The sequence below is a fragment of the Dipodomys merriami genome, unplaced genomic scaffold, assembly GCF_024711535.1.
Source record: "Dipodomys merriami isolate MVZ:Mamm:240054 unplaced genomic scaffold, mDipMer1.0.p SCAF_33, whole genome shotgun sequence".
NCBI lineage: Eukaryota > Metazoa > Chordata > Mammalia > Rodentia > Heteromyidae > Dipodomys > Dipodomys merriami.
The window spans coordinates 17,542,049-17,563,003 of record NW_027204826.1 but is presented as its reverse complement, the minus strand read 5'-3'; the positions used below and the strand labels follow the sequence as shown (position 1 = coordinate 17,563,003).

The window sequence follows — 20,955 nt, the reverse complement described above, 5'->3', positions numbered from 1 at the left end:
TAGCTGTAGGATATTATTCATTATAGCCTTAATGGTTGGTTCTGATTCCTTGTTCTTCTTGGGGTGAGAGTTGCAAGGCATCTTTCCTGACTGCTCTTCTTTTCATTTGTTTATGTGAAATGCTAACACTGGTGGTTGAGCGTAAGTCATCTACAACATGATTTTAGGTATGTGTTGGTTTTCTACAGTCTGATTTTCCCCTGGCCTGCCATTTCATTTTTTCACTTAAGAACTATTAAATCCTTTTCTCCTCTGCTCTTGCTCATGGATTAAGTGGTCTTTGTTTGGTTTAGTTCCTGGTACATAAGCGTTCCCTTTGAAGTGGAAAAGAGAGTTGGGTTCAGTATTTTGCCGTCAGTGGTGTTGAGTGGATGAGGTGATCACAGAAGACTGGGACTAACCGGCCTGCCCAGGTGCGTGGCCATGGCCGGTGTGCACACTGACCGCCAGCCAGGGCTGGGAAAGTCGTGCTGGTCCATTATTTTGACCTAGTTTGGCATTTATTTCGTCTGGCCTTAGAGATCAGAGTGACAGTTGTATCTCCTTGTTTTTAAATCCCTAATGATGAAATAGTAGCAGTATATTTAACAGTATAGTTGAGGTCCTGCCTTGGAATGTTTTAGGAATTCTGTTTTCTGGCTTTGCTTGGTAATCCATCTGATATCTTGGCTTCACTCGGTAGCATGGTGGTGATACTTAGTTGGTAGCAGGATGGGTTTTGAAGGTTTCTAAGCTGACAGATTTTTTTTTTTTTTTTACTGTGTGCAGTCTGGGCTCCCTAAATAAACCCTTTAACAAGCATTTGTGTAAGCAAGTTCTGGTAGGCAAAGTGAGTCCTTGCGGAAGTGATTCATGTTCCTGTGGGCGGTTTGTTTAGTTTGGGACTCTGTTGCCTAGCAAGCATATCTTCAAGCAAAAAAAAAAAAAAAAAGTGTGAAGCCCCAGGCTAATGCCTAGGGCCTGAGAGACCTGCAAGAGGGAGTCGGGTTCTAATTGCCGAAGCTCCTGTCCCAGCCATTCAATAAAAGATTTAAGCATACAAGTGAAAGGTTTGGCTGATGATTTGTTTTAAAAAATTCTTAGGAAGAATTGTTTTACTTTGATAAGACACTTGACTTTAAAAACTTTAATATTTTCCCTTTTAAGACATGAAAGATAGCTCCCTCCCCTCAAAAAAAATCTGTCTAGAAACAAAACTGAGCTCCTGGTTGAAAGTGTGTCCATGGCTGAATCTGTTTGCCCTGCCCTGCCCTGCCCTGCCCTGCCCTGCCCTGCCCTGCCCTGCCCACCAATCCATCTTGGGGGTGAGCCCCCACTGACCCCACACATGTGTGCACTGCGTGTGCATCTGGTGCCTGCAAACACTTTGTATTCACACTCGGCAGACAGAAGAGCATGCTGAGAGAGGGCAACCAGACTCTGCTCTCAGGTTTGGCCCTGTCCCCAGAGCCCTTGTCTGTCACCAGCCATCCGCCTTTGCTACTGCAGTACTTCCTGCTTCTGGTTCTAAAGGAACACAGACAGCAGTTCATGTAGACTCCTGTTCATAAGCAGGGTAGCATCAAGGGATCTCACACAGAACATTGCTCTTATGTGAAGGAGGGAAGGGTGACTTGGTATCCCAACCCTGGGTCATTTGAAGCAACACCCACGCCTCCAAGGCCACAGTGGGGCAGCCTTGAAGTCCAGGGTCAGTGAGCAGTGGCCCCGAGTCCTCAGTGCCGGGTCTGGCTGTCAGATGAGGCTGCAGGACCCAAGCTGTTCCCTGCCTCTTACTGCAGAATCTCCCACCCAGCAGTCTGTGAAGGAGTGGATCTCCAGCCTGTTTGTTGTATGGAGGATTGAATTTAGGGCCTTTTGTATGTGGGGCAAGTGTTCTACTAGGGAACTGTACTCCCTGTCCCATACCTCAGTTTCCTGAGCAGTGAGCACACCTGCCACACCTGACTTGGTGTGTGTGTGTGTGTGTGTGTGTGTGTGTGTGTGTGTGTGTGTGTGTGTGTGTGTGTGTGTGTGTGTGTGTGTGTGTGTGTGTCATGGGGCTTGAACTCTGGGCTTGGGCACTGTCCCTGAGCTCTTCACCTCAAGGCAAGTGCTCTATCACTTGAACCACAGCGCCACTTCCGGTTTGCTAGTTTATTGAAGATAAGTCTCACGGACTTTCCTTACTTTCCTTACCCAGGCCAGTTTTGAACTGCAATCCTCAGATTACTGTAGCTAGGGTTACAGGCATGAGCCACCAGTGTCCAGCTCTCTTGTCTTTATGTTGTGTTGTTGTTGTTGTTGTTGTTGTGCTAGTCCAGGGGCTTGAACTCCAGGCCTTGCACTCTTGCTTGGTTGTTTCCATTTATAGGTAATGCTCTACCAGTTGAACCACACCTCCTACTTCCAGCTTTTTGCTGGTTAATTGGAGATGAGTTACCATGGTTTGTCTGTCTAGGGATTTATTTGCCTATACTGGCTTGGAGCCTGTATTCTCAGATCTCAGATTTCTGAGTAGCTAGGATTATAGGCAAGTCCCAAAGGACCCCCCCTGCATTTTGCATCTGACTAGGTAGTTGTAGTCCTCTCAGTTATTTTCCGTCTTCATAACCTGGTATCTGCCTCAGATCCAGCTTGGAGCAGTTTTTTTCCTACCAGTGTCTCTGGGCTCAGTAGTGAGCTCATACAGACAGGAGTGGCAAATTGGATTGGTAACCGCCTTGGATCATTTGGCAAGAACTGTCATTTTGGGGCCTGTGGGTGGAGGACAGGCTTGTCCAGAGGCCTCTCTTTCTTCTTTACTCAGAATACCTTCCTGTTGACTCACTGGAAATCATAACGAAAAGCAGAAGAAACACTGGAGAAGCTGCTGCCAACCCAGGGCTTTGCCGCTGTTGGGTCAGACATTTGGGACCGAGAGGAGGAAAACTATTATTGTGATAGGCATTTACCCATAACATTAAAAAATATCAGGCTGTTGCTTGGAATCACTAATCCACAACACAAAATATTAAAAATGTTTTTTAATGTGGTCCTAGAAAACAACAGAAGGAATGGGAGAATAATTAAGAGAATGGCACCAATGTGAGCATTGGTGCTCACATCTACAATCTCACCTACTCAGGAGGCCTAGAGGATGGAGGTTCAAAGCCAACCTGGAGGCTGGGTGCTGGTGGCTCACACCTGTCATCCTAGCTACTCAGGAGGCTGAGATCTGAGAATTGTGGTTCTTAGCTAGCCGGTGCAGGAAAGTCTGTAAGACTCTTTTTTTTTGGGGGGGGGGGTCCGGTCGTGGGGCTTGAACTCTGGGCCTGGGTGCTGTCCCTCAGCTCTTCAGCTCAAAGCTAGCTCTCTACCACTTGAGCCACAGCTCCACTTCTGGCTTTTTTCTTTTTGCTTATGTGGTGCTGAGGAATCGAACCCAGGGCCTCAGGCATGCAAGGCAAGCGCTCTACCACTGAGCCACCTTCCCAGCCCCATCTGTAAGACTCTTATCTCTAATAAACAACCAGAAAACTGGAAGTGGTGCTGAGGCTCTAGTGATAGAGTGCTCACCTGGAGCTGAAGAGCTGAAGGACAGTGCTCAGGCCCAGAGTTCAAGCCCCACAACCAACAAAAATGAAAAAAAAAAAGGAAGCCAACCTAGACAGAAAATCTGTAAGATGTAAGACTCCCTCTCTACTAGTTAACCATGAAAATACTAGGCTGGATGTGTGGCTCAAATGTAAAGCACCAACTATGAGCAAGCAAACAGAGCACTAGGCCCTGGGTTCAAGCCCTGGTACATGCACCCACAGTCTTGCACAGACACACACAGAGAAAACAGAGGGATACACAGAGAAATAGCGAAATGAGTATGTATGTGAGGTTCAGCACGGCTGCCATAGTGTGGCTGCAGCCGGGTGAGAGACAGATGTTGATGTCACCAAGACCTTTAGTGAACAAGGACTCCTTAAAATAGAAGTAATGTTTTGTGTTAGAGTCCTGCTGCCACTCTGCTTACTGAGGGTCTTTTGTTGTTGTTGTTGTTTGTTTTTGTCCATTGTGGGGCTTGAACTCAGGGTACCTCTTTGTGCTCATGGATAGCAAGCACTCTGCCACTTGAGCCACAGCGCCACTTCTGGTTTTTGGAGATGAGAGTCTCATGGGGACTTTTCTGCCCGGGCTGGCTTTGAATCGCGATCCTCAGATCTCAGCCTCCTGAGTAGCTAGGATTATAAGGTGAGCCACCAGCGCCCAGATAATGAGGGTCTGGCACTCTGCCCCTGGAGCCACGCCCCTGGTCCTCTTCAGGTGTGTTTCAGATGTGAAGCCATCCAGCCTTTAACTCTGTGATCCATTTGCACTTTATTTTGATTTGTTTCTGACCAGATGACTTTCAGGTGTTGTCCTAAACTGTGAGCGTGGCCGCCGGTCTTCGACAGTGTGCCATAGGGTGCCCATCTGTTTGGTGTGAGCCACGGCCTTAAGGTTTTCTCCTAAATGGCAAGGCTAGGGTAGACTTGATCTTCTGAACATAGGGATAGGGCTTAACTGCCCCTTGAGGGGAATGGATGGCAAGCATGCTTTAGGCAAGTTGTGCGGTAACATAGAACAGGCTGAGGAGACAGGTCTGGGGGAACAGTTTTGACATGAGACTGTGGAGAGATGTACAGACTTGCCAGACTGACACTTTTCATTCTTTGCTGAAAGAGAGTGCACGTTTGGGGTTTGAAAACCTATGTGGCCAGCTCTCTTTTCTCTACAGTTTCAGGAAGTCAGGGTGAATCTAGTCAGAACTACTTAACCAGCGCGTATCACAGCATTTTCTCACACATGGCCTTTCTTAGGGGCTCATGTCCCCATTCTTTACTTTCCTTTGAGAAATACCGTCTGTCAGTCAGGGATTTGAGGGCCTGCTTCACAGAAGAATGTGGACAAGCTTATTCACAGTCATTCCTCAGCTATTTGTGCTTTGCTGTAAATTCTTCCCATTCTCCATTGTGCTGTCAACGCATACCATCAGTCCCTGGTGAATACCATCTTTAGGACGCATTGAGGGACCCGAGTGTGGTTTTGAGAATGGGAGAGTGCAGATGTACATTCAAAAGGGAAAGAAGGCATCATCAATTCTGTCTGGCCATCTAGTTTTGGGCAGAGCACCTGAGTGTTAAAACTACGGGGCATACTGTGAGAGAGCTGCGGAGCCCAGGAGCGGGAACAGGACTTCCCCAGGACACCAGAGTGTGCCCGGGGCCTCGGGGACAGCTCGACGAGGCAGAGAGAACCAAGTGGCATCTAGATTGCTACACCTGAGCATGCCTTTGGTTCTCCTGCAGCACGGGTGGAGAACTGAACTATACTGCAGGTTCAGAGACTGCTAGGCGGGAGCCACTGCTGATGAGTGTCAGCTTACTTTTGGGTAGTAAAAGTGTTCTGGAAAGTGATCGCTGTATTGCACACTAAGATGGTTAAATGGAGAATTTGAAATTGTAATTTAAAAAAAACTCTGAGCCTGGCGCCAGTGGCTCACACCTGTCATCCTAGCTACTCAGGAGGCTGAGATCTGAGGAGCACGGTTCAAAGCCAGCCTGGGCAGGAAAGTCCGTGAGACTCTTACCTCCAGTAAACCACCAGAAAACTGGAAGTGGCACTGAGGCTTAAGTGGTAGAGCGCTCGCCTTGAGCTGAAGAGCTGAGAGACAGTGCCCAGGCCCATAGTTCAAGTCCCACAACTGACAAAAAAAACCCTCTTGATTGAGATGGAGTCTCAGGGACTTCTTTTTGCTGGGCCTGGTCTCAAACTGGGATTCCCTGATCTCCCAAGTGGCTAGGGTCATAGGTCTGAGCCAGCTAAGACCTGTATTTATAATGGAAGAGCTGTTTTAGGATAAGTCTGAGTTGCAGATTTTTCCAAGCATATCCTGTGCTGTGGTTCAAAGGAAAGTTCTTACTGTTTAACTTAAATATTTCCCAAGTTTTTAAAAATTGTTATTTTCATCTCCATATCAAAAAGCTATTTTTTATTTTGAATGACTTAATAATATTCCATTGCTCATTTTTTCTGACATGGCTTGAAAGTTGGGGAGAGGCTGGGAATGTGGCTTAGTGGTAGAGTGCTTGCCTAGCATGCATGAAGACCCGGGTTTGATTCCTCAGTACCACATAAGCGGCAGTGGCTCAAGTGGTAGAGTGCTAGCGTTGAGCGAAAGCAGCTCAGGGACAGCGCCCAGGCCCTGAGTTCAAGCCCAGGACTGGCAAACAAAACAAACAAACAAAAGTTGGGGAGAATACTTTAAAGTCATAAGCAAGTAAAAAGCATTTTTGAGCTCTGTTGCTGAGGACAGTCTGATAGAGCTGAGAAGGATTCAGAACTCTAACGCACTCTTGCCATTCAGATAGACCACTCGGGTAGACAGGACCCTAACATTTGAAGAGTTGCTCTACATCTAGCCTGAAAAGACAGCCTAAAGGATGGAAGAAAAATTACCCCAACATGTAGGAGGGAAAGGTCTAAAGGCCTACATGTTATCCACTGGGCTGTGCATGATTGACCGATAAGAGAATGGCGCAGGCCGCTGCCGTGGGTGTTTAGATGAGGGAAAGATTATTGTATGGCTGCATTTTGCAAGAGAAACTGAAGTAGTAAGGGAAAAGGCATGTAGGCATTTTTTATGCCAGTACTAGGGCTTGAACTCAGGGCCTGGACACTGTCCTTTACCTTTTTTTTTTTGGCCAGTCCTGGGACTTGAACTCAGGGCCTGGGTACTGTCCCGGAGCTTCTTTTGCTCGAGGCTAGCGCTCTACCACTTGAGCCACTGCTCCACTTCTGGCTATTTTGGTGTTTGGTGGTTAATTGGAGCTAAGAGTCTCTCAGAATTTCTTGCTCAGGCTGGCTTTGAACTTAGATCCTTAGATCCTAGTCTCCTGAGTAGCTGGGACTTGCAGACTTGTTTTTTTCTGCTGTTACTCAGCACCTCTGACTGCAGTGCTTTTCATGCTGTAGACGCTTGGGAACCGGAGCCGGTTGGGTTAATGCAGCTGTGTTGAGAGTGGGGTGTGGCAGGTGGGGGACTGAAAGGATGTAATGAGGAGAACGTGGTGTAGTTTTCTTTTTCTTTTTTTTTTTTTTTTGCCAGTCGTGGACCTGAACTCTGGGCCTAGGTGCTGTCTCTCAGCTCTTCAGCTCAAGGCAAGCGCTCTACCACTTGAGCCACAGCGCCACTTCTGGCTTTTTCTGTTTATGTGGTGCTGAGGAATCGAACCCAGGGCCTCATGCATGCAAGGCAAGCACTCTACCACTGAGCCACCTTCCCAGCCCATCTTTTCTTTTCTTTTCTTTTTTTCTGTCAGTTATAAGGCTTGAACTCTGGGTCTGGGCGCTGTCCCTCAGGTCTTCAGCTCAAGGTGAGCGCTCTACCACTTGAGCCACAGCATCACTTCTGGTTTTTTCTGCTTATGTGGTGCTGTGGAATCGAACCTAGGGCCTCATGCATGCGAGGCAAGCACTCTATCACTTAGCCACCTTCTCAGCCTCTTGTTTTAGTTTTCTTAAGGTTTGCTCCCTTTTTTTTTTTTTGTCCGTCATGGGGCTTGAACTCTGGGCCTGGGCGCTGTCCCTCAGCTCTTCAGCTCAAGGCGAGCGCTCTACCACTTGAGCTACAGCGCCACTTCCCGTTTTCTAGTGGTTTATTGGAGATAGGAGTCTCACGGTCTTTCCTGCCCGGGCTGGCTTTGAACCGAGATTCTCAGATCTCAGCCTCCTGAGTAGCTAGGATTACAGGCGTGAGCCACCGGCGCCCGGCTAAGGTTTGCTCCCTTAATGCTGAACTCTCTCCCCTTTCCTTCAAGGAATACATCCTGTGTCAGCTTATCTTAAGTCTGGTGGACGCAGCTCTTCCCGCTTTCCTTTCCCTCGCTCCCAGGCTCACCTTTGGCTCAGATCATTATGACCTAATTTCTGTGTTCAGTGTGTACTTGTCTTACTTCATTTCTGCAGCATATCTTGCCTTCTTCATGAAGAAAACCTGGTATAAAAAATATATCTCCTGCCTAAGAAATTAAGTTGTTAGTCCTAACCCCACCTTTCCCCTGTGTTGAGTTAGAAGCTTCTCCCTGGGGTTTCTGTATCCTCTGTCTATCTGTGTTATAGCATTTCAGTGTAAATGCTGCACACTTTTCTCTTCCCTAAATGTTGGGACCCTTAGAGGAAGGGCTGTATCCTTAAAGGTCAACCTCTCTTCTTAAGAAATGGGTGACTCCCTTAAGCCGGGCGCTGGTGGCTCACGCCTGTAATCCTAGCTACTCAGGAGGCTGAGATCTGAGGGTCGAGGTTCAAAGCCAGCCCGGGCAGAAAAGTTCGTGAGACTCTTATCTCCAATAAACCGCTAGAAAACCAGAAGTGGTGCTGTGGCTCAAGCGGTAGAGTGCTTGCCTTGAGCTGAAGAGCACAAGGACAGGGCCAAGCCCAAAGTTCAAGCCCCACGACCTACCAAAAAAAAAAAAAAAGCAAAAGAAATGGGTGACTCCCACCTGTCATCCTAGCTACTCAGGAGGCTGAGATCTGAGGATCTCGGTTTAAAGCCAGCCCAGGCAGGAAAGCCTGTGAGACTTTTTTTAAGAGCTGAGGGACAGAGCCCAGGCTCAGAGTTCAAGAAAAAAAAATATATAATTAGATATTTAATTTTGGCAAGAGATCTTACCTTATCCAGTTCAGCTAGTATTGAAATGCTTTGCTCAAGAATGGTCCTGTATTGGTACGAATAAGCACAGAAGCTAACGGATATTCCTCAAGGAAAAGCATGTCCGTTTTTTCACTTATTCTTACATTTTGAACCTTTTCGTTTATATGTGAACACGTAGAGAGGAGGTTCTCCTGTGCTGTCTGCTGGGGAAGGAGCGTGTGGTCAGTTCGTGGCTGAATCACTGCCCCTGTCCTCAGTGGCTCCTCCCCCCGCAGCCCCTGCTCCGCACCCTCACTGCTCAGTAATGGATTTTTTCCTTCCGAATCCAGGGAGGTCTGCCCAGGTGCCGAGGTCCTCGACTGTCTTCTCAGCTCTCAGGTCTGCTCTGGCCCCAGGCTAGCCCTTTGTAGCCTCGGGCCATTGTCTCACCCCCCCCCCCCCCGCCTCAGGGCAGGAATGCTTCCTTGGTGCTCTGCCTTGCCCCCAGGGGAAGTCTTAGGCTGTCCCCAGCCGGGTGTGTGAGGGGCTCACCATGACCAGTTGCAGGGGCACTTTCGGCCTAGGGTAGCCGTGTCCTGGGGGTAGGGGTGTGGCGCGGGAGGAACTGAATCTCGGTGGCTGGGACTCCTCTTCCGGCATTGCCTCCTTCCCCTTCTCTATTGCAGGGCTGGAAACCACTGAGGTCACGTGCTCCTCGGAACCCGTTGGGCTGGTTCCTCCTTACAGACCCCTCATTCCGATTCCCACCCCATTCTGCCAAGCACGTGCTCTCTGTCTGGGCATGTTGTAGTCTTACCACTAGAATCATTTCCTCGTCTTGCTAGTACGGCAAGTATTGACTCCCTTTGAAAAAGCGATCTGTAGAACTAGGCCGACCAGTATTGCGTAATTGTGGTGTCAGACGCTAGAAGTAGGTTTGTTTCTGGAGAAGTAGCTGTTCACACACACGCACACAGATAGCCACCATCATTAGCACCTTCTAGTGCTGTGTGCCTTTGCGTGTTGTCCCCACTAGAGCCTTGGGGGCTCGGTGTTCTAACCCTGCGGTGCAGGCCGGAAGCAGAAGCCTAGGGGTTAGCTAATGCATCTTCCTGCTTGGCTACTTCCTTCCCCCTGCTCAGGGAAGCGCCTTTCCCCAGCTAGCTGCCACCTCTGCCCTTCAGAACCCTGCTGATGCTGTTGCTCGTTGACTTATATTTCTAGTCCTCCTCCTCGTGTTCCTTTCCTACAGCTGCAAATGTGTGCTTATTCCACAGTAACTAAACAACCACCAAAACTTTCCCTGGATGTAACACCACCTCTAACACTTTTCCCATCCTTCCATTTTTCTTCATGAGTTTCGTTTTTTCAATTGACAATCCTGGGGCTTGAACTCAGGGTCTGGGCACTGTCCTTGAGCCTCTCTGTACTCAAGGCTAGTGCTCTACCACTTGAGCCACAGCACCACTTCTGGCTTTTTTTGTGTATGTGGTACTGAGGAATTGAACCCAGGGCTTTATGCATGTGAGGCAAGCACTCTACCACTAAGCCACATCCCCAGCCACGTATTTTTTAAATTATTATTATTATTATTGTGTGTGTGTTTATACTAGAAGAGACTCAGAGCCAGGATGCTGTCCCTTAGCTTTATTCTGTTCAAGTCTGGTGTTCTACTACTTGAGCCATAGCTCCACTTCCAGCTTTTTGTTAGTTAATTAGAGATAAAGATTGTCATGTGCTTTATTGCCCAGGCTGGCTTGGAACCTTGATCCTTCTGTCTCAGCTTCCTGAGAAGCTAGGATTGCTGGTGAGAGCCACTGGTGTCCAGCTTGTTTTTGTTTTTGAGTCAGGGTCTCACTATATAGCCCAGGTTGGTCTTAAACTCTAGATTCTCCTGCCTCGACCACCCAAATGCTGGAATTACAGGCGAGCACCACCATGCTTGTGCTTTGCCTTTATTATTTTCCTATTGTTAGTTAACTTACGTCTTTTATTAACAAAGGCACAGTACTGTGTCTTCTGGTTTGTTGGTGCAGTAAATCAATGACACTGTAAATCAGATGAGACGTCTGTGGGAGAGGCTGAGCACACTTGTCCCGCAGTGCCATGCAAAGGCCAGTGCCCAGGAAGGCTGCCCATGTTTCCTTTCTCATGCAACCCTCTTTCTTCTTGGGTATGCTCTTCTCCCCCTCTTACAGCACCCCAAAGGCGCAGCAGGAGGAGGAGGACAGGCTTCTTAGGTGTCCGTCTTCCAGTGGTGGCCAGCAGAGACCAGTCCTTGCTATCAGGAAGAATTCCTTCCTCGTTCTGGAAGGTGGCCTGTTGCAAGCTGTGGCCACTGGGGACAAGACAATAGCAGACACCAGACGGTGGAGGCGTTCCATCCTCCCAGTCCTTTCGGCTCTCACAGCTTGGCTTTTGGGGGCTCTCACAGTGGCCATCAGGTTTTATGCAGTAGCTGAGGGCTCAGCGGCGAGAGTTTCAGGAAATTCGTGGCTGGGCAGTGGTTCATCCGCAGGATATTGCGTTGGAAAACTTGCTGTGCTTGAACTTGGAAAGCGTCTGTCCCCTCTGCTTCACTATGTGAAATTATTTTTCTGGTTGCTCTAAGTGGCCCCTGCCCCAGTCCACTGAGCCTGCCCTCTTGGGGTCGAAGGCTGGCCGGCTTCCTTCTGTATTTGCCCACATCCTTTTCTCTGCCTCACCAGCCTTTTGCAGCAGTTGGAGGTGAGGACGTCTTCCAGATTCCTGAAATTTTTGCTTCCTCAGTGGCCATCACGTGCTTCCATCCTGATTCATTCCACCATCGCCATCCTCAGTCCCTGGAGAGCTTGGTGCCCCCTCCACCCCATCTGAAAAGGCATTTCTCAGACCTGGGTTTCCCTCCCTCTGCCTACAGGATGTTGCCGACTTTGACATGTGAAGCCAAGCTTGTTTCAGATCTGGCTCCCCGCCCCTCTGCTCCCGTGGGTCACATGGCATCGGCGCTTACTTAGTCATCCTTGCCGCAGCCACCAAGTCCCTTTTTAACAATAAAACCTCTCCTTTTCCTTTTATAGAAGTTTCTGTAGTTTGCTGTCGGTGGCAGATACTTTCTGAAACCCCGGTGAGGACGAGGGGTCCCCACATGCTGGAAAGCCATGCTTTTCCATCTCTGCATTTGCATTTCTTTGATTAATACAAGATTGAGAACTTTTCATTGTACTTCTGGCACACTTTCTTTCAGGAGCTGCTGTTTGCAACTGTTCCCTGAAGGCAGGGTAGAAGCTGGTACGCAGCACGCCTTACCACTCATCAGTGCTGTCCTGAGGAGTCAGAAATATTTCCTGAGTTTTGTCGGTCCTGGGGCTTGAACTCTGGGCTTGGGCGCTGTCCCTCAGCTCTTCAGCTCAAGGCGAGCGCTCTACCACTGGAGCCTCAGCGCCACTTCCAGTTTTCTGGTGGTTCATTGGAGATAAGAGTCTCACAGACTTTCCTGCCCGGGCTGGCTTTGAAGCGCAATCCTCAGATTTCAGCCTCCTAAGTAACTAGGGTTACAGGCAGGAGCACCAGCAGCTAGCCTTCTATTTATTTTTATTTTAATACAGTAATATCAGAGAAGAGGCACTCAACTACCTCTGGTAATTGGCCTACCTCTGGTGGGAAAAAGTACAATTTTCTTTTTTTCTTGAGATAGTCTCACTAGGTAGCCCACAGCCTCAGCCTCCCTCCCAAGTACTGAGATTCCAGCTGTGAGCCACCACGCCCAGCGGTCTCCCCGCTGTCCAGCCACAGTCTGTGCCTGCGCATTCCTGTGATCTTGAGAAGAAAATAAGTAATTTTGTTTGTTTCTTACTATGTGCCAGAGGGCAGGTTTTGGCTTAGACTGTAGTTGCTAGGTTTGTCCTTGTTAATGAGAACCCAAGTTAGAGTGTCCCCGAGAGCTGGGGTTGCCAGCAGTTGTTCCCCAGAATGATTTTATCTGCATCCTTTTCAGCAGTAAATACTGGAAAGAATTCTGAGGTAGGTGTCCTCCTTGGGCTCCAGCGGTTTCATCCAGGGACCGCCATGGTCTTCAGGCCTGTGTGGAGCTCAGCTTGTATGTTCCAGCATGGGCAGTTGGTATCTGTGCTAGTCACGGGACAGCTCTTCTGGAAACACATTTGCTTCCTCTTACCTCCTTTTTGGCCACTTAAATTAGTTTTTCTACCTGAAAGAAAGACCAGAAGTAGAGCTTGCTGCCATTGGGTATAGGAAACAACCAGAAAAATATTTGGGCCAGACTTTACGCAATTATCTAATTATGTGTGTCAGTATGAAAAAAAATAAGGAATTATTGTTTAGGGTTTTTTTTGTGTGTGTCTTTTATTGTTACTGTGAAGGTGATGTACAGGGCCAGGAGAGTGGCTTAGTGGTAGAGCACTAGCCTTGAACGAAAGAAGCTCAGGGACAGTGCCCAGGCCGTAAAAAAAAAAAAAAAAAAGATAAATAAAGGTGATGGACAAAGGGGATATGGTTACATAAATCAGGTAATGAGTATATTCTTTTTGGACACTGTCACTCCTCTCATCCTCCCTCCCAGCTTTTTTTTTTTTTTTTCCTGATCCTGGGGCTTGAACTCTGGTCCTTTGAACCCCAATCCTCAAATGTCAGCTTCCTATGATTATAAGCATGAGCCACCGGCGCTTGGCTTTGTAGTGTGAGTGTGTGTGTGTGTGTGTGTGTGTGTGTGTGTGTGTGTGTGTGTGTGTGTGTGTGTGTGTGTGTATGTGTGTGTGTGTGTGTGTGTGTGTGTGTGTGTTTATAAAGACTGAGCGTATCTCAGTTTTAAAATATAAAACTAACATAAGTACTCTTATTCTGAATTATAAAAGCACAGCTTATTTTTGTGTGTATGTACTGGTGCTGGTGTGTGAACTCAGCTTCAAGCTCTTGTTTAGCTTTTCACTCAAGGCTAGTGCTCTCCCACATGAGCCACAGTGCCACTTTCAGCTTTTGGATAATTGGAGATAAGAGTCGCATAGACTTCCCTGCCTGGGCTGGCTTTGAACCTTTATCCTCAGATCTCAGTCTCCTTAGTAGTACGATTATAGGCATGAGCTACTAGCACCCAGATCTAAAAACAATTTGTAAGAGCATGATAAATTCACACACTATAGTTTAGAAATTTATTTTTTTATTTTTGCCAGTCCTGGGCCTTGAACACTCAGAGCATGGGAACTGTCTCTGAGCCCCTTTGTATTCGAGGCTAGTTCTCTACTACTTGACCCACAGGTCCACTTCTGGCTTTTTAAGAGTAGTTTATTAGAGGTAAGAGTTTTCTCTTGGGGCTGGGAAGGTGGCTCAGTGTTAGAGTGCTTGCCTTTCATGCATGAGGCCCTGGGTTCGATTCTTCAGCACCACATAAGCAGAAAAAGCCGAAAGTGGCACTGTGGCTCAAGTGGGAGAGCGCTAGCCTTGAGCTAAAGAGCTGAGGGACAGCGCCCAGGCCCAGAGTTCAGGCCCCACGACCGGACCCAAAAAAAAAAAAAAAGAGTTTCCTCTTCCCCTTTCAGCCATTGCTGAGGCTGGAGCTGCCAAAATGAAGTTCAGTCCCTTTGTCACTTCTGGCTGAAGCAAGAAAGGGCATTTCAGTGCACCTTCCCACATGCGTAGGGAGATTGTGTCTTCCCCTCTTTCCAAAGAGCTGAGATGGAAGTACAGTGTGTGCAGTCTATGCCCATCCGAAAGGATGAGGAGGTGCAGGTTGTACGAGGACACTGTAAAGGTCAGCAGATTGGCGTGGTGGTCCAGGTTTACAGGAAGAAGTATGTCATCTACATTGAATGGGTGCAGCGGGAGAAGGCTGATGGCTCCACTGTCTGCCTGGGCATTGACCCCAGCAAGGTAGTTATCACCAGGCTGAAACAGGATAACCATCCTGGAACAGAAAGCCAAATCCTGCCAACTCGGATAGGAAAAAAGCAAATATAAGGAAGAAACAATTGAGAAGATGTAGGATTGAAGTAATCTTATGTACCATTTTCATTAAACTTCTTAAATGGAAAAAAGAAAAAAAGAGTCTCACAGACTTTTCCTGCCTGGGCTGGCTTCAAACCACAATCCTCAGATCTCAGCCTCCTAAGTAGCTAGGATTACAGCATGAGCCACCAGCGCCCAGCTTCCCCCTGCCTTTTGAGTAGATGATATTACAGGCAGATGCCACTGTGACTCTTCTTAGGACTTTAAGGAATAACTTAAGGACTTGAGGAGAGCCCGAGGCTCACAGGGCTGCTACATTGAGTAGAGAGGGTGGCACTCATTCTCAGCATTCTCCTGTGCTAGGGGTCTCACAGACAGAGCTTGCCAGGAAGTGACTTTGGATATGTGTCTTGAGAGAGGCTTGGAAGTTTCTAAAGAAGAATCTAACTGCCCCTCTTGTTTCTTGCCTCTCTCCTTTGTCCAGGTGGATGGAGGCATGCCTAGGGGAGGATCTGCCACCCACCACAGAGCTGGAGGAGGGGCTGAGGAATGGAGTGTACCTTGCCAAACTAGGCAACTTCTTCTCTCCCAAAGTGGTGTCCCTGAAAAAAATCTATGACCGAGAGCAGACCAGGTACAAGGTGAGTTCTCTCTTCCCATGGCTTAGATTTCTAGGAACCCAGGATGTTAGCGTGCTTTATTCTGTGTGTGAGCTGTTGAGCGTGTGCAAGATGTGTTTATTCCAGCCAAGTGTGGCCGTCTGAGGGCCTGGCAGGTTGGAGGAAGAGTGCAGAGCTGAGAGTCAGCAGTAAAGGAGCTTTAGCTGTGCGGATCTCAGGTAGATTTTTGAGGGTGTCGTCATCGTCGATCTTGGGGTTAAATTGAGGGTCTGTGCATTTCCACACAAGTTCTCTACCACTGCCCTTCACCTGGTGGAACCAGTATGGTGATGGGGTGCATCTAGAAATTTTCAGAGTCCCACATGAACCTTTCCATTCTAAGAAAGTAGAGAAAGTAACGAGGGGAATTACTACTTTAAAGCTAATTTTATCCAAGTGCTGAGATTTGCCGGCAGGTGCTCTAGTTACAGCAACATTAGTAGAATGCATCACTATTCTGTATTGAAGTTAGAGGTAGATGGAAAAGCCACTCTGTCTCAGGAAATGTTTGATTCTTGTGACTCAGACCCTAATAAGAAGACTGGTCAGTAAGTTGGCAAGGATGAAATGTTGGTGTCCACAGAGCTCCCAAAAGAACCCGGCCTGTGACTCCTGATCAAGAAAGGACGAGTATAAAAGATGGAGGAAGGTTGGGAAGGTGGCTCAGTGGTAGAGTGCTTGCCTTGCATGCATGAGGCCCTGGGTTCGATTGCTCAACACCACATAAAAGATGGAGAACAACGTAAGCTACTCAGGAGCTCTGAGAACTGCAGTGCAGAGCCAGCTGAGGGCAGGCAAATCCAATAACCCGCAAAACACTGGAAGCCTGGCCCAAGAGGTAGAGTGCCAGCTGTGGGTGAGGCCCCGAGTTCAAGCACCAGCACAAGGAAGAAAAACCGTGGCACTTAGAAGATTCTCCATATGGTTCTTTTTTTTGCCAGTTGTGGGGCCTGTACTTTGGGCCTGGGCGCTGTCCCTCAGCTCTTCAGCTCAAGGCTAGCGCTCTACCACTTGAGCCACAGTGCCACCTCTGGCCTTTTCTGCTTAATGTGGTGCTGAGGAATCGAACCCAGGGCCTCATGCATGCAAGGCAAGAGCTCTACCACTGACCACCTTCCCAGCCCTCTCCATATGGGTTCTCAAGTGAAGAGTTGGTGTTTGGCTTCTTGGTAGTGGAATGTGGGCAAAATGACCTTCAATTGCAAGATGAGATTTTATTTCATAATTGCCAGCAGTGCCCTAATGCTCTCTTATTTCTTTTAGGCAACTGGCCTCCACTTCAGACACACCGACAACGTGATCCAGTGGTTGAATGCCATGGATGAGATTGGATTGCCCAAGGTAACTTACCTGCTTTTCATAACTCTGTTCTCATTCTGCCTGTTAAGTTGTTCTAAAAAATCTCCCTCCCTCCCTCTTCCTGCCTGAGCCTCCAGAGTGCTGGGATTACAGATGTGCATTAAAATCTGGCTTTCTTTTTTTTTTCTTCTTTTTTTTTTTTTTTTTTTTTTTTTTTTTTTTTTTTTGTCGGTCGTGGGGATTGAACTCTGGGCCTGGGTGCTATCCCTCAGCTCTTCAGCTCAAGGCGAGCGCTCTACCACTTGAGCTACAGCGCCACTTCCGGTTTTCTGGTGGTTTATTAGAAATAGGAGTCTCACGGTCTCTCCTGCCCGGGCTGGCTTTGAACCGCGATCCTCAGATCTCAGCCTCCTGAGTAGCTAGGATTACAGGCGTGAGCCACCAGCGCCCGGCTTTTTTTTCTTCTTAATATACTAAAGGATGTCTTTTAGTTTGAGTCAGGAAACAGTTTTATTCCTTTGCTTTTATAGTACTTGTACTTTTTCCACCTCACCTTAGAGAAATTCCCTGTGAAGAGATTCACGTTTAGTTCAGTTGTAATTTTGCATGAAAGTGGTTTGCTTGCCTCTGCTCCCTGAGTTCTAAGACTGCCGGGCTGCACCACTACACCCAGCTGTTCCAGCTGGCTGCCTTGGCTGGCATAGGTAAAGATTCCTCATTTCACTTATTTGTGTATTTTTATTTTTATTCTTATTATTGCTTTTTTGGTTGCTTGTGGGGCTTGAACTCAGGGCCTGGGCATAGTCCCTGAGTGATTTTACTCAAGGCTAATGCTCTATCACTTTGAGCCACAGCTCCACTTCTGGTTTTCTGGTGGTTCATTTGAGATAAGAGTCTCATGGACTTTCTTGACGCAGCTGGCTTTGAAACTCAGATCTCAGTCTCCTGAACTAGGATTACAGGTGTGAGCCAGCAGTGCCCAGCAAGATTCCCCATTTTAAAAGTGCATAATTGGTCACAGGTTGTTACTCTAAAAATTGGACTTTAGGAAATATACTAAAAATGTCATCTTCCAGCTTTCTTTTTTTCTTTTTTTTTTATTTTTGGGGGGGGGTCCGGTCGTGGGGCCTGAACTCTGGGCCTGGCCGCTGTCCCTCAGCTCAAGGCTAGCGCTCTACCACTTGAGCCACAGCGCCACTTCTGGCTTTTTTCTTTTTGCTTATGTGGTGCTGAGGAATCGAACCCAGGGCCTCGAGCATGCAAGGCAAGCGCTCTACCACTGGGCCACCTTCCCAGCCCCTCATCTTCCAGCTTTAAAGCAACCAAATCTGCAAGGAGTAAGAAGGTCATCACATATTTTAAGTGGTTGTGGCCGTGGCTCAAGTGAGTATTGTGCTTGCCTGGTCAGTGTGAGACCTTGAGTTGAAATCCCAGGACTGCTCCTCTTCCCCTGTCTTTGTTGTTTTTGTTTTCTTTTTTAATTGTAGAAGCAATAGAATGACAGTTATTCCCCTCTCTGCTCTGGTGATGGCTGTAGTTTTGATAGTGGGTAGTGCACCTGCTGAGGGGTTTACCCAAGTTGGTGTGTTGCCTTTAGTGAAATTGCCATCACCAGCTAGCTCGTAGCTATCCAGAAGCCGTGCTGTATTGTTGCTCTTAGAGGCGTAGTTAATTTTTTGTTCTTTTTTTTTTTTTTTTTTTTGTCGGTCGTGGGGCTTGAACTCTGGGCCTGGGCGTTGTCCCTTAGCTCTTCAGCTCAAGGCAAGCGCTCTACCACTTGAGCTACAGCGCCACTTCCGGTTTTCTGGTGGTTTTATTGGAGATAGGAGTCTCACGGTCTCTCCTGCCCGGGCTGGCTTTGAACCGAGATCCTCAGATCTCAGCCTCCTGAGTAGCTAGGATTACAGGCGTGAGCCACCAGCGCCCGGCTTTTTTGTTCTTTTTTAAGTTAGTCTTTGACATAGGCATTCTGGCCAAACTGTGGCTGTAGCTGACCGGAAATTTGTTAACTCCAACCCCCTAAAAGTCAGAAAAACACAAAAAGATGTGTTTTAAGGATTTTTCCAAATTGCTTATAATAGAAAAAGCCATACATTCCTTCAGTAGGAGTATTATTTGTGCTAAAAACTAGTTAAATACTAAAGGCCATTAAAATGGCCCATTTTGTATTAAGTGAGCTGAGGAAAACCATTTGAAGATTATATAAGAATTGTTGTCTGGCTGACATGAGACCACTGTTTTGTGTGAAAATAAAATGGGTGCTTGGGAAATATCTGTAAGGAAATAGTTGTTCCATCTCCGTGTGATGGAGCTTAGGAAGTGTTAAGTTTTTGTAACCAAGTAAAGAGTAAGAATATGAGTTTGGTGTGAAGTATTAGAAAGTGGCTAAAAGTACTTCCTGTTTAGCATGCTATGCAGAGAGCTCATGGTTACATTTAAAGCTATATATCTGTTGAGCTGACTTAGGTCAGAGTCTTTCTCTCCCCCACTCCTCCACCCCCATCCCTATAGTGCTGGGTTTGCCTTGTGCATGCTAGGCAAGGGCCCTACCATTGAGCCACATCCCAGCCCCAGAGCTGAGTCTTTGCAGAAGGCTAGCTTCCGTCCTGGAGTTTTCAGAGCAACATGCTGAAGTTCTCTTTTTTGCCATTGGGGTGTTCAAGAATTGGTCTACATTGGTAGATGGTAGATGGAAGAACGAGATTTTGAGCTTCAGACACTTGCCAGTGACTTAAACTAAACTAGAACTTTGATTCCATTTGCCTAGGTCTGAGTCTAACGTAAGTACCTCACCCTCACACACTTAATGGAATTTAGTGGGCTGACCAAAGTAGAGTTTTCCTAAATAGTTATTTTTATTTTGTATTACACTGAAATGAGCATTGGCCCTAAAGAAGTTATTTGCTAAATGCCGATAGTGTTTTCTAATTGTCTGTATTTTTATGTCTATTACTGATGATTGATGAATGATCAAACAAAACCAGCAAATGGGCAACCGATTCTCCTTCTCTTATTTCTCCCTAGATTTTTTACCCAGAAACAACAGACATCTATGATCGGAAGAACATGCCGCGATGCATCTACTGCATCCACGCGCTCAGGTGAGCCAGTTTCCCTGCCAAAACGAGCGCACAGGGAATAACTTCTCACTTGTGCATTTTGTCTGTGGTATGGAACTGGAAATGCTTGCCTGTTTGCTTCAGTATTTCCATGTAGAAGAGAAGGCTTTTAGCCCCACCAAACAGTTAAAAAAAAAAAAAAAAGAAACAAAACAGCTGTGTTTTTCTAAAGAGCAGAGACAAGGACTTTTATATTCCTATAATAACAGATAATTTTGTTGTAAAAACATGGCATAATGTTCCATTGTTGAGCAGGTGTCTCTCTGTGGGGTTTTAAGTATTGTTTGTCATGGGGCTTGAACTCAGGGCTTGGGTGCTGTCCTTCAGCTTTTGTGCTCAAGACTAGTGCTCTACCACCTTGAGCACAGCCCTACTTACAGTTTTTTGGGATGGTTAATTGGAGATGAGTCTCATAGACTTCTCTGCCCAGGGCTGGCTTCGAACTGGGATCCTCAGATCTCAGTCTTCTGAGTAGCTAGGATGACAGGCGTGAGCCACCGGCTGGGCACTCTCTCTTTTTTTTTTTTTTTTTTGGTCGGTCGTGGGGCTTGAACTCTGGGCCTGGGAGCTGTCCTTCAGCTCTTCAGCTCAAGGCGAGCGCTCTACCACTTGAGCTACAGCGCCACTTCCGGTTTTCTGGTGGTTTATTGGAGATAGGAGTCTCACGGTCTCTCCTGCCCGGGCTGGCTTTGAACCGCGATCCTCAGATCTCAGCCTCCTGAGTAGCTAGGATTACAGGCGTGAGCCACCAGCGCCTGGCTTGGGCACTCTCTTTTATTTGGTCATCTAGGTCCTTGCTGTTATAAAGCCATCCACCCATTCACTAAAAATGTTATAACCACACAAGTATGCCAATAGGAACTGAAACTTAATTCGTTGTTTGTTTTTCTTTCATGTTTCATGCAAGATTGGAAAATGGTTAATTTCAAGTTCTGGGTTCTTTGATTCAACTTAGCCTTGTCTTATTGGGAAAGGTAGAAGGCCCAGAGGAGAGTAGGACAGAAGGGGAGACTGGTCTGCATGCTGCAGTAATTCAGGACAGAGGCCGCCCTGCAGCTCAGCCACTTGCAATGGGTCTAGACACAATGATGGAAACAAATGTGACATGATACAGGGTTTCTTTGCTTGGAGTGCTTCTTATATAGCATGTTGTGAATGTGTTTGATAAAAATTCTCTGTGTGAGTGAACGTGTGCATCATGTTGGTCTGAGAGAAGCCTATCGTCCTGGTACTCTCCGTTGTCCTAGGCTCCCAGCCCTGTCTCTAGATTTCTGGTCACATGTATGCTGGGTCATTGTTAGCACTAAAATCCATT

At 47.3% G+C, this 20,955-nt stretch overlaps 1 protein-coding gene and 1 pseudogene across 2 annotated transcripts in view; both read left to right on the top strand.

The window, feature by feature from the left end:
• Positions 1-20,955, top strand: part of Iqgap1 (IQ motif containing GTPase activating protein 1) — a 74,666-nt gene that overhangs the window by 10,329 nt on the left and 43,382 nt on the right. For both annotated transcript variants that reach the window (XM_070043316.1, XM_070043317.1), the window contains exons 3-5: positions 15,048-15,204; positions 16,486-16,563; positions 19,546-19,622. In XM_070043316.1, coding sequence (XP_069899417.1) covers positions 15,048-15,204; positions 16,486-16,563; positions 19,546-19,622 — 312 coding nt within the window. The remainder of the gene's footprint in view (positions 1-15,047; positions 15,205-16,485; positions 16,564-19,545; positions 19,623-20,955) is intronic.
• On the top strand, positions 14,184-14,701 carry LOC138841846 (large ribosomal subunit protein uL24-like; annotated as a pseudogene).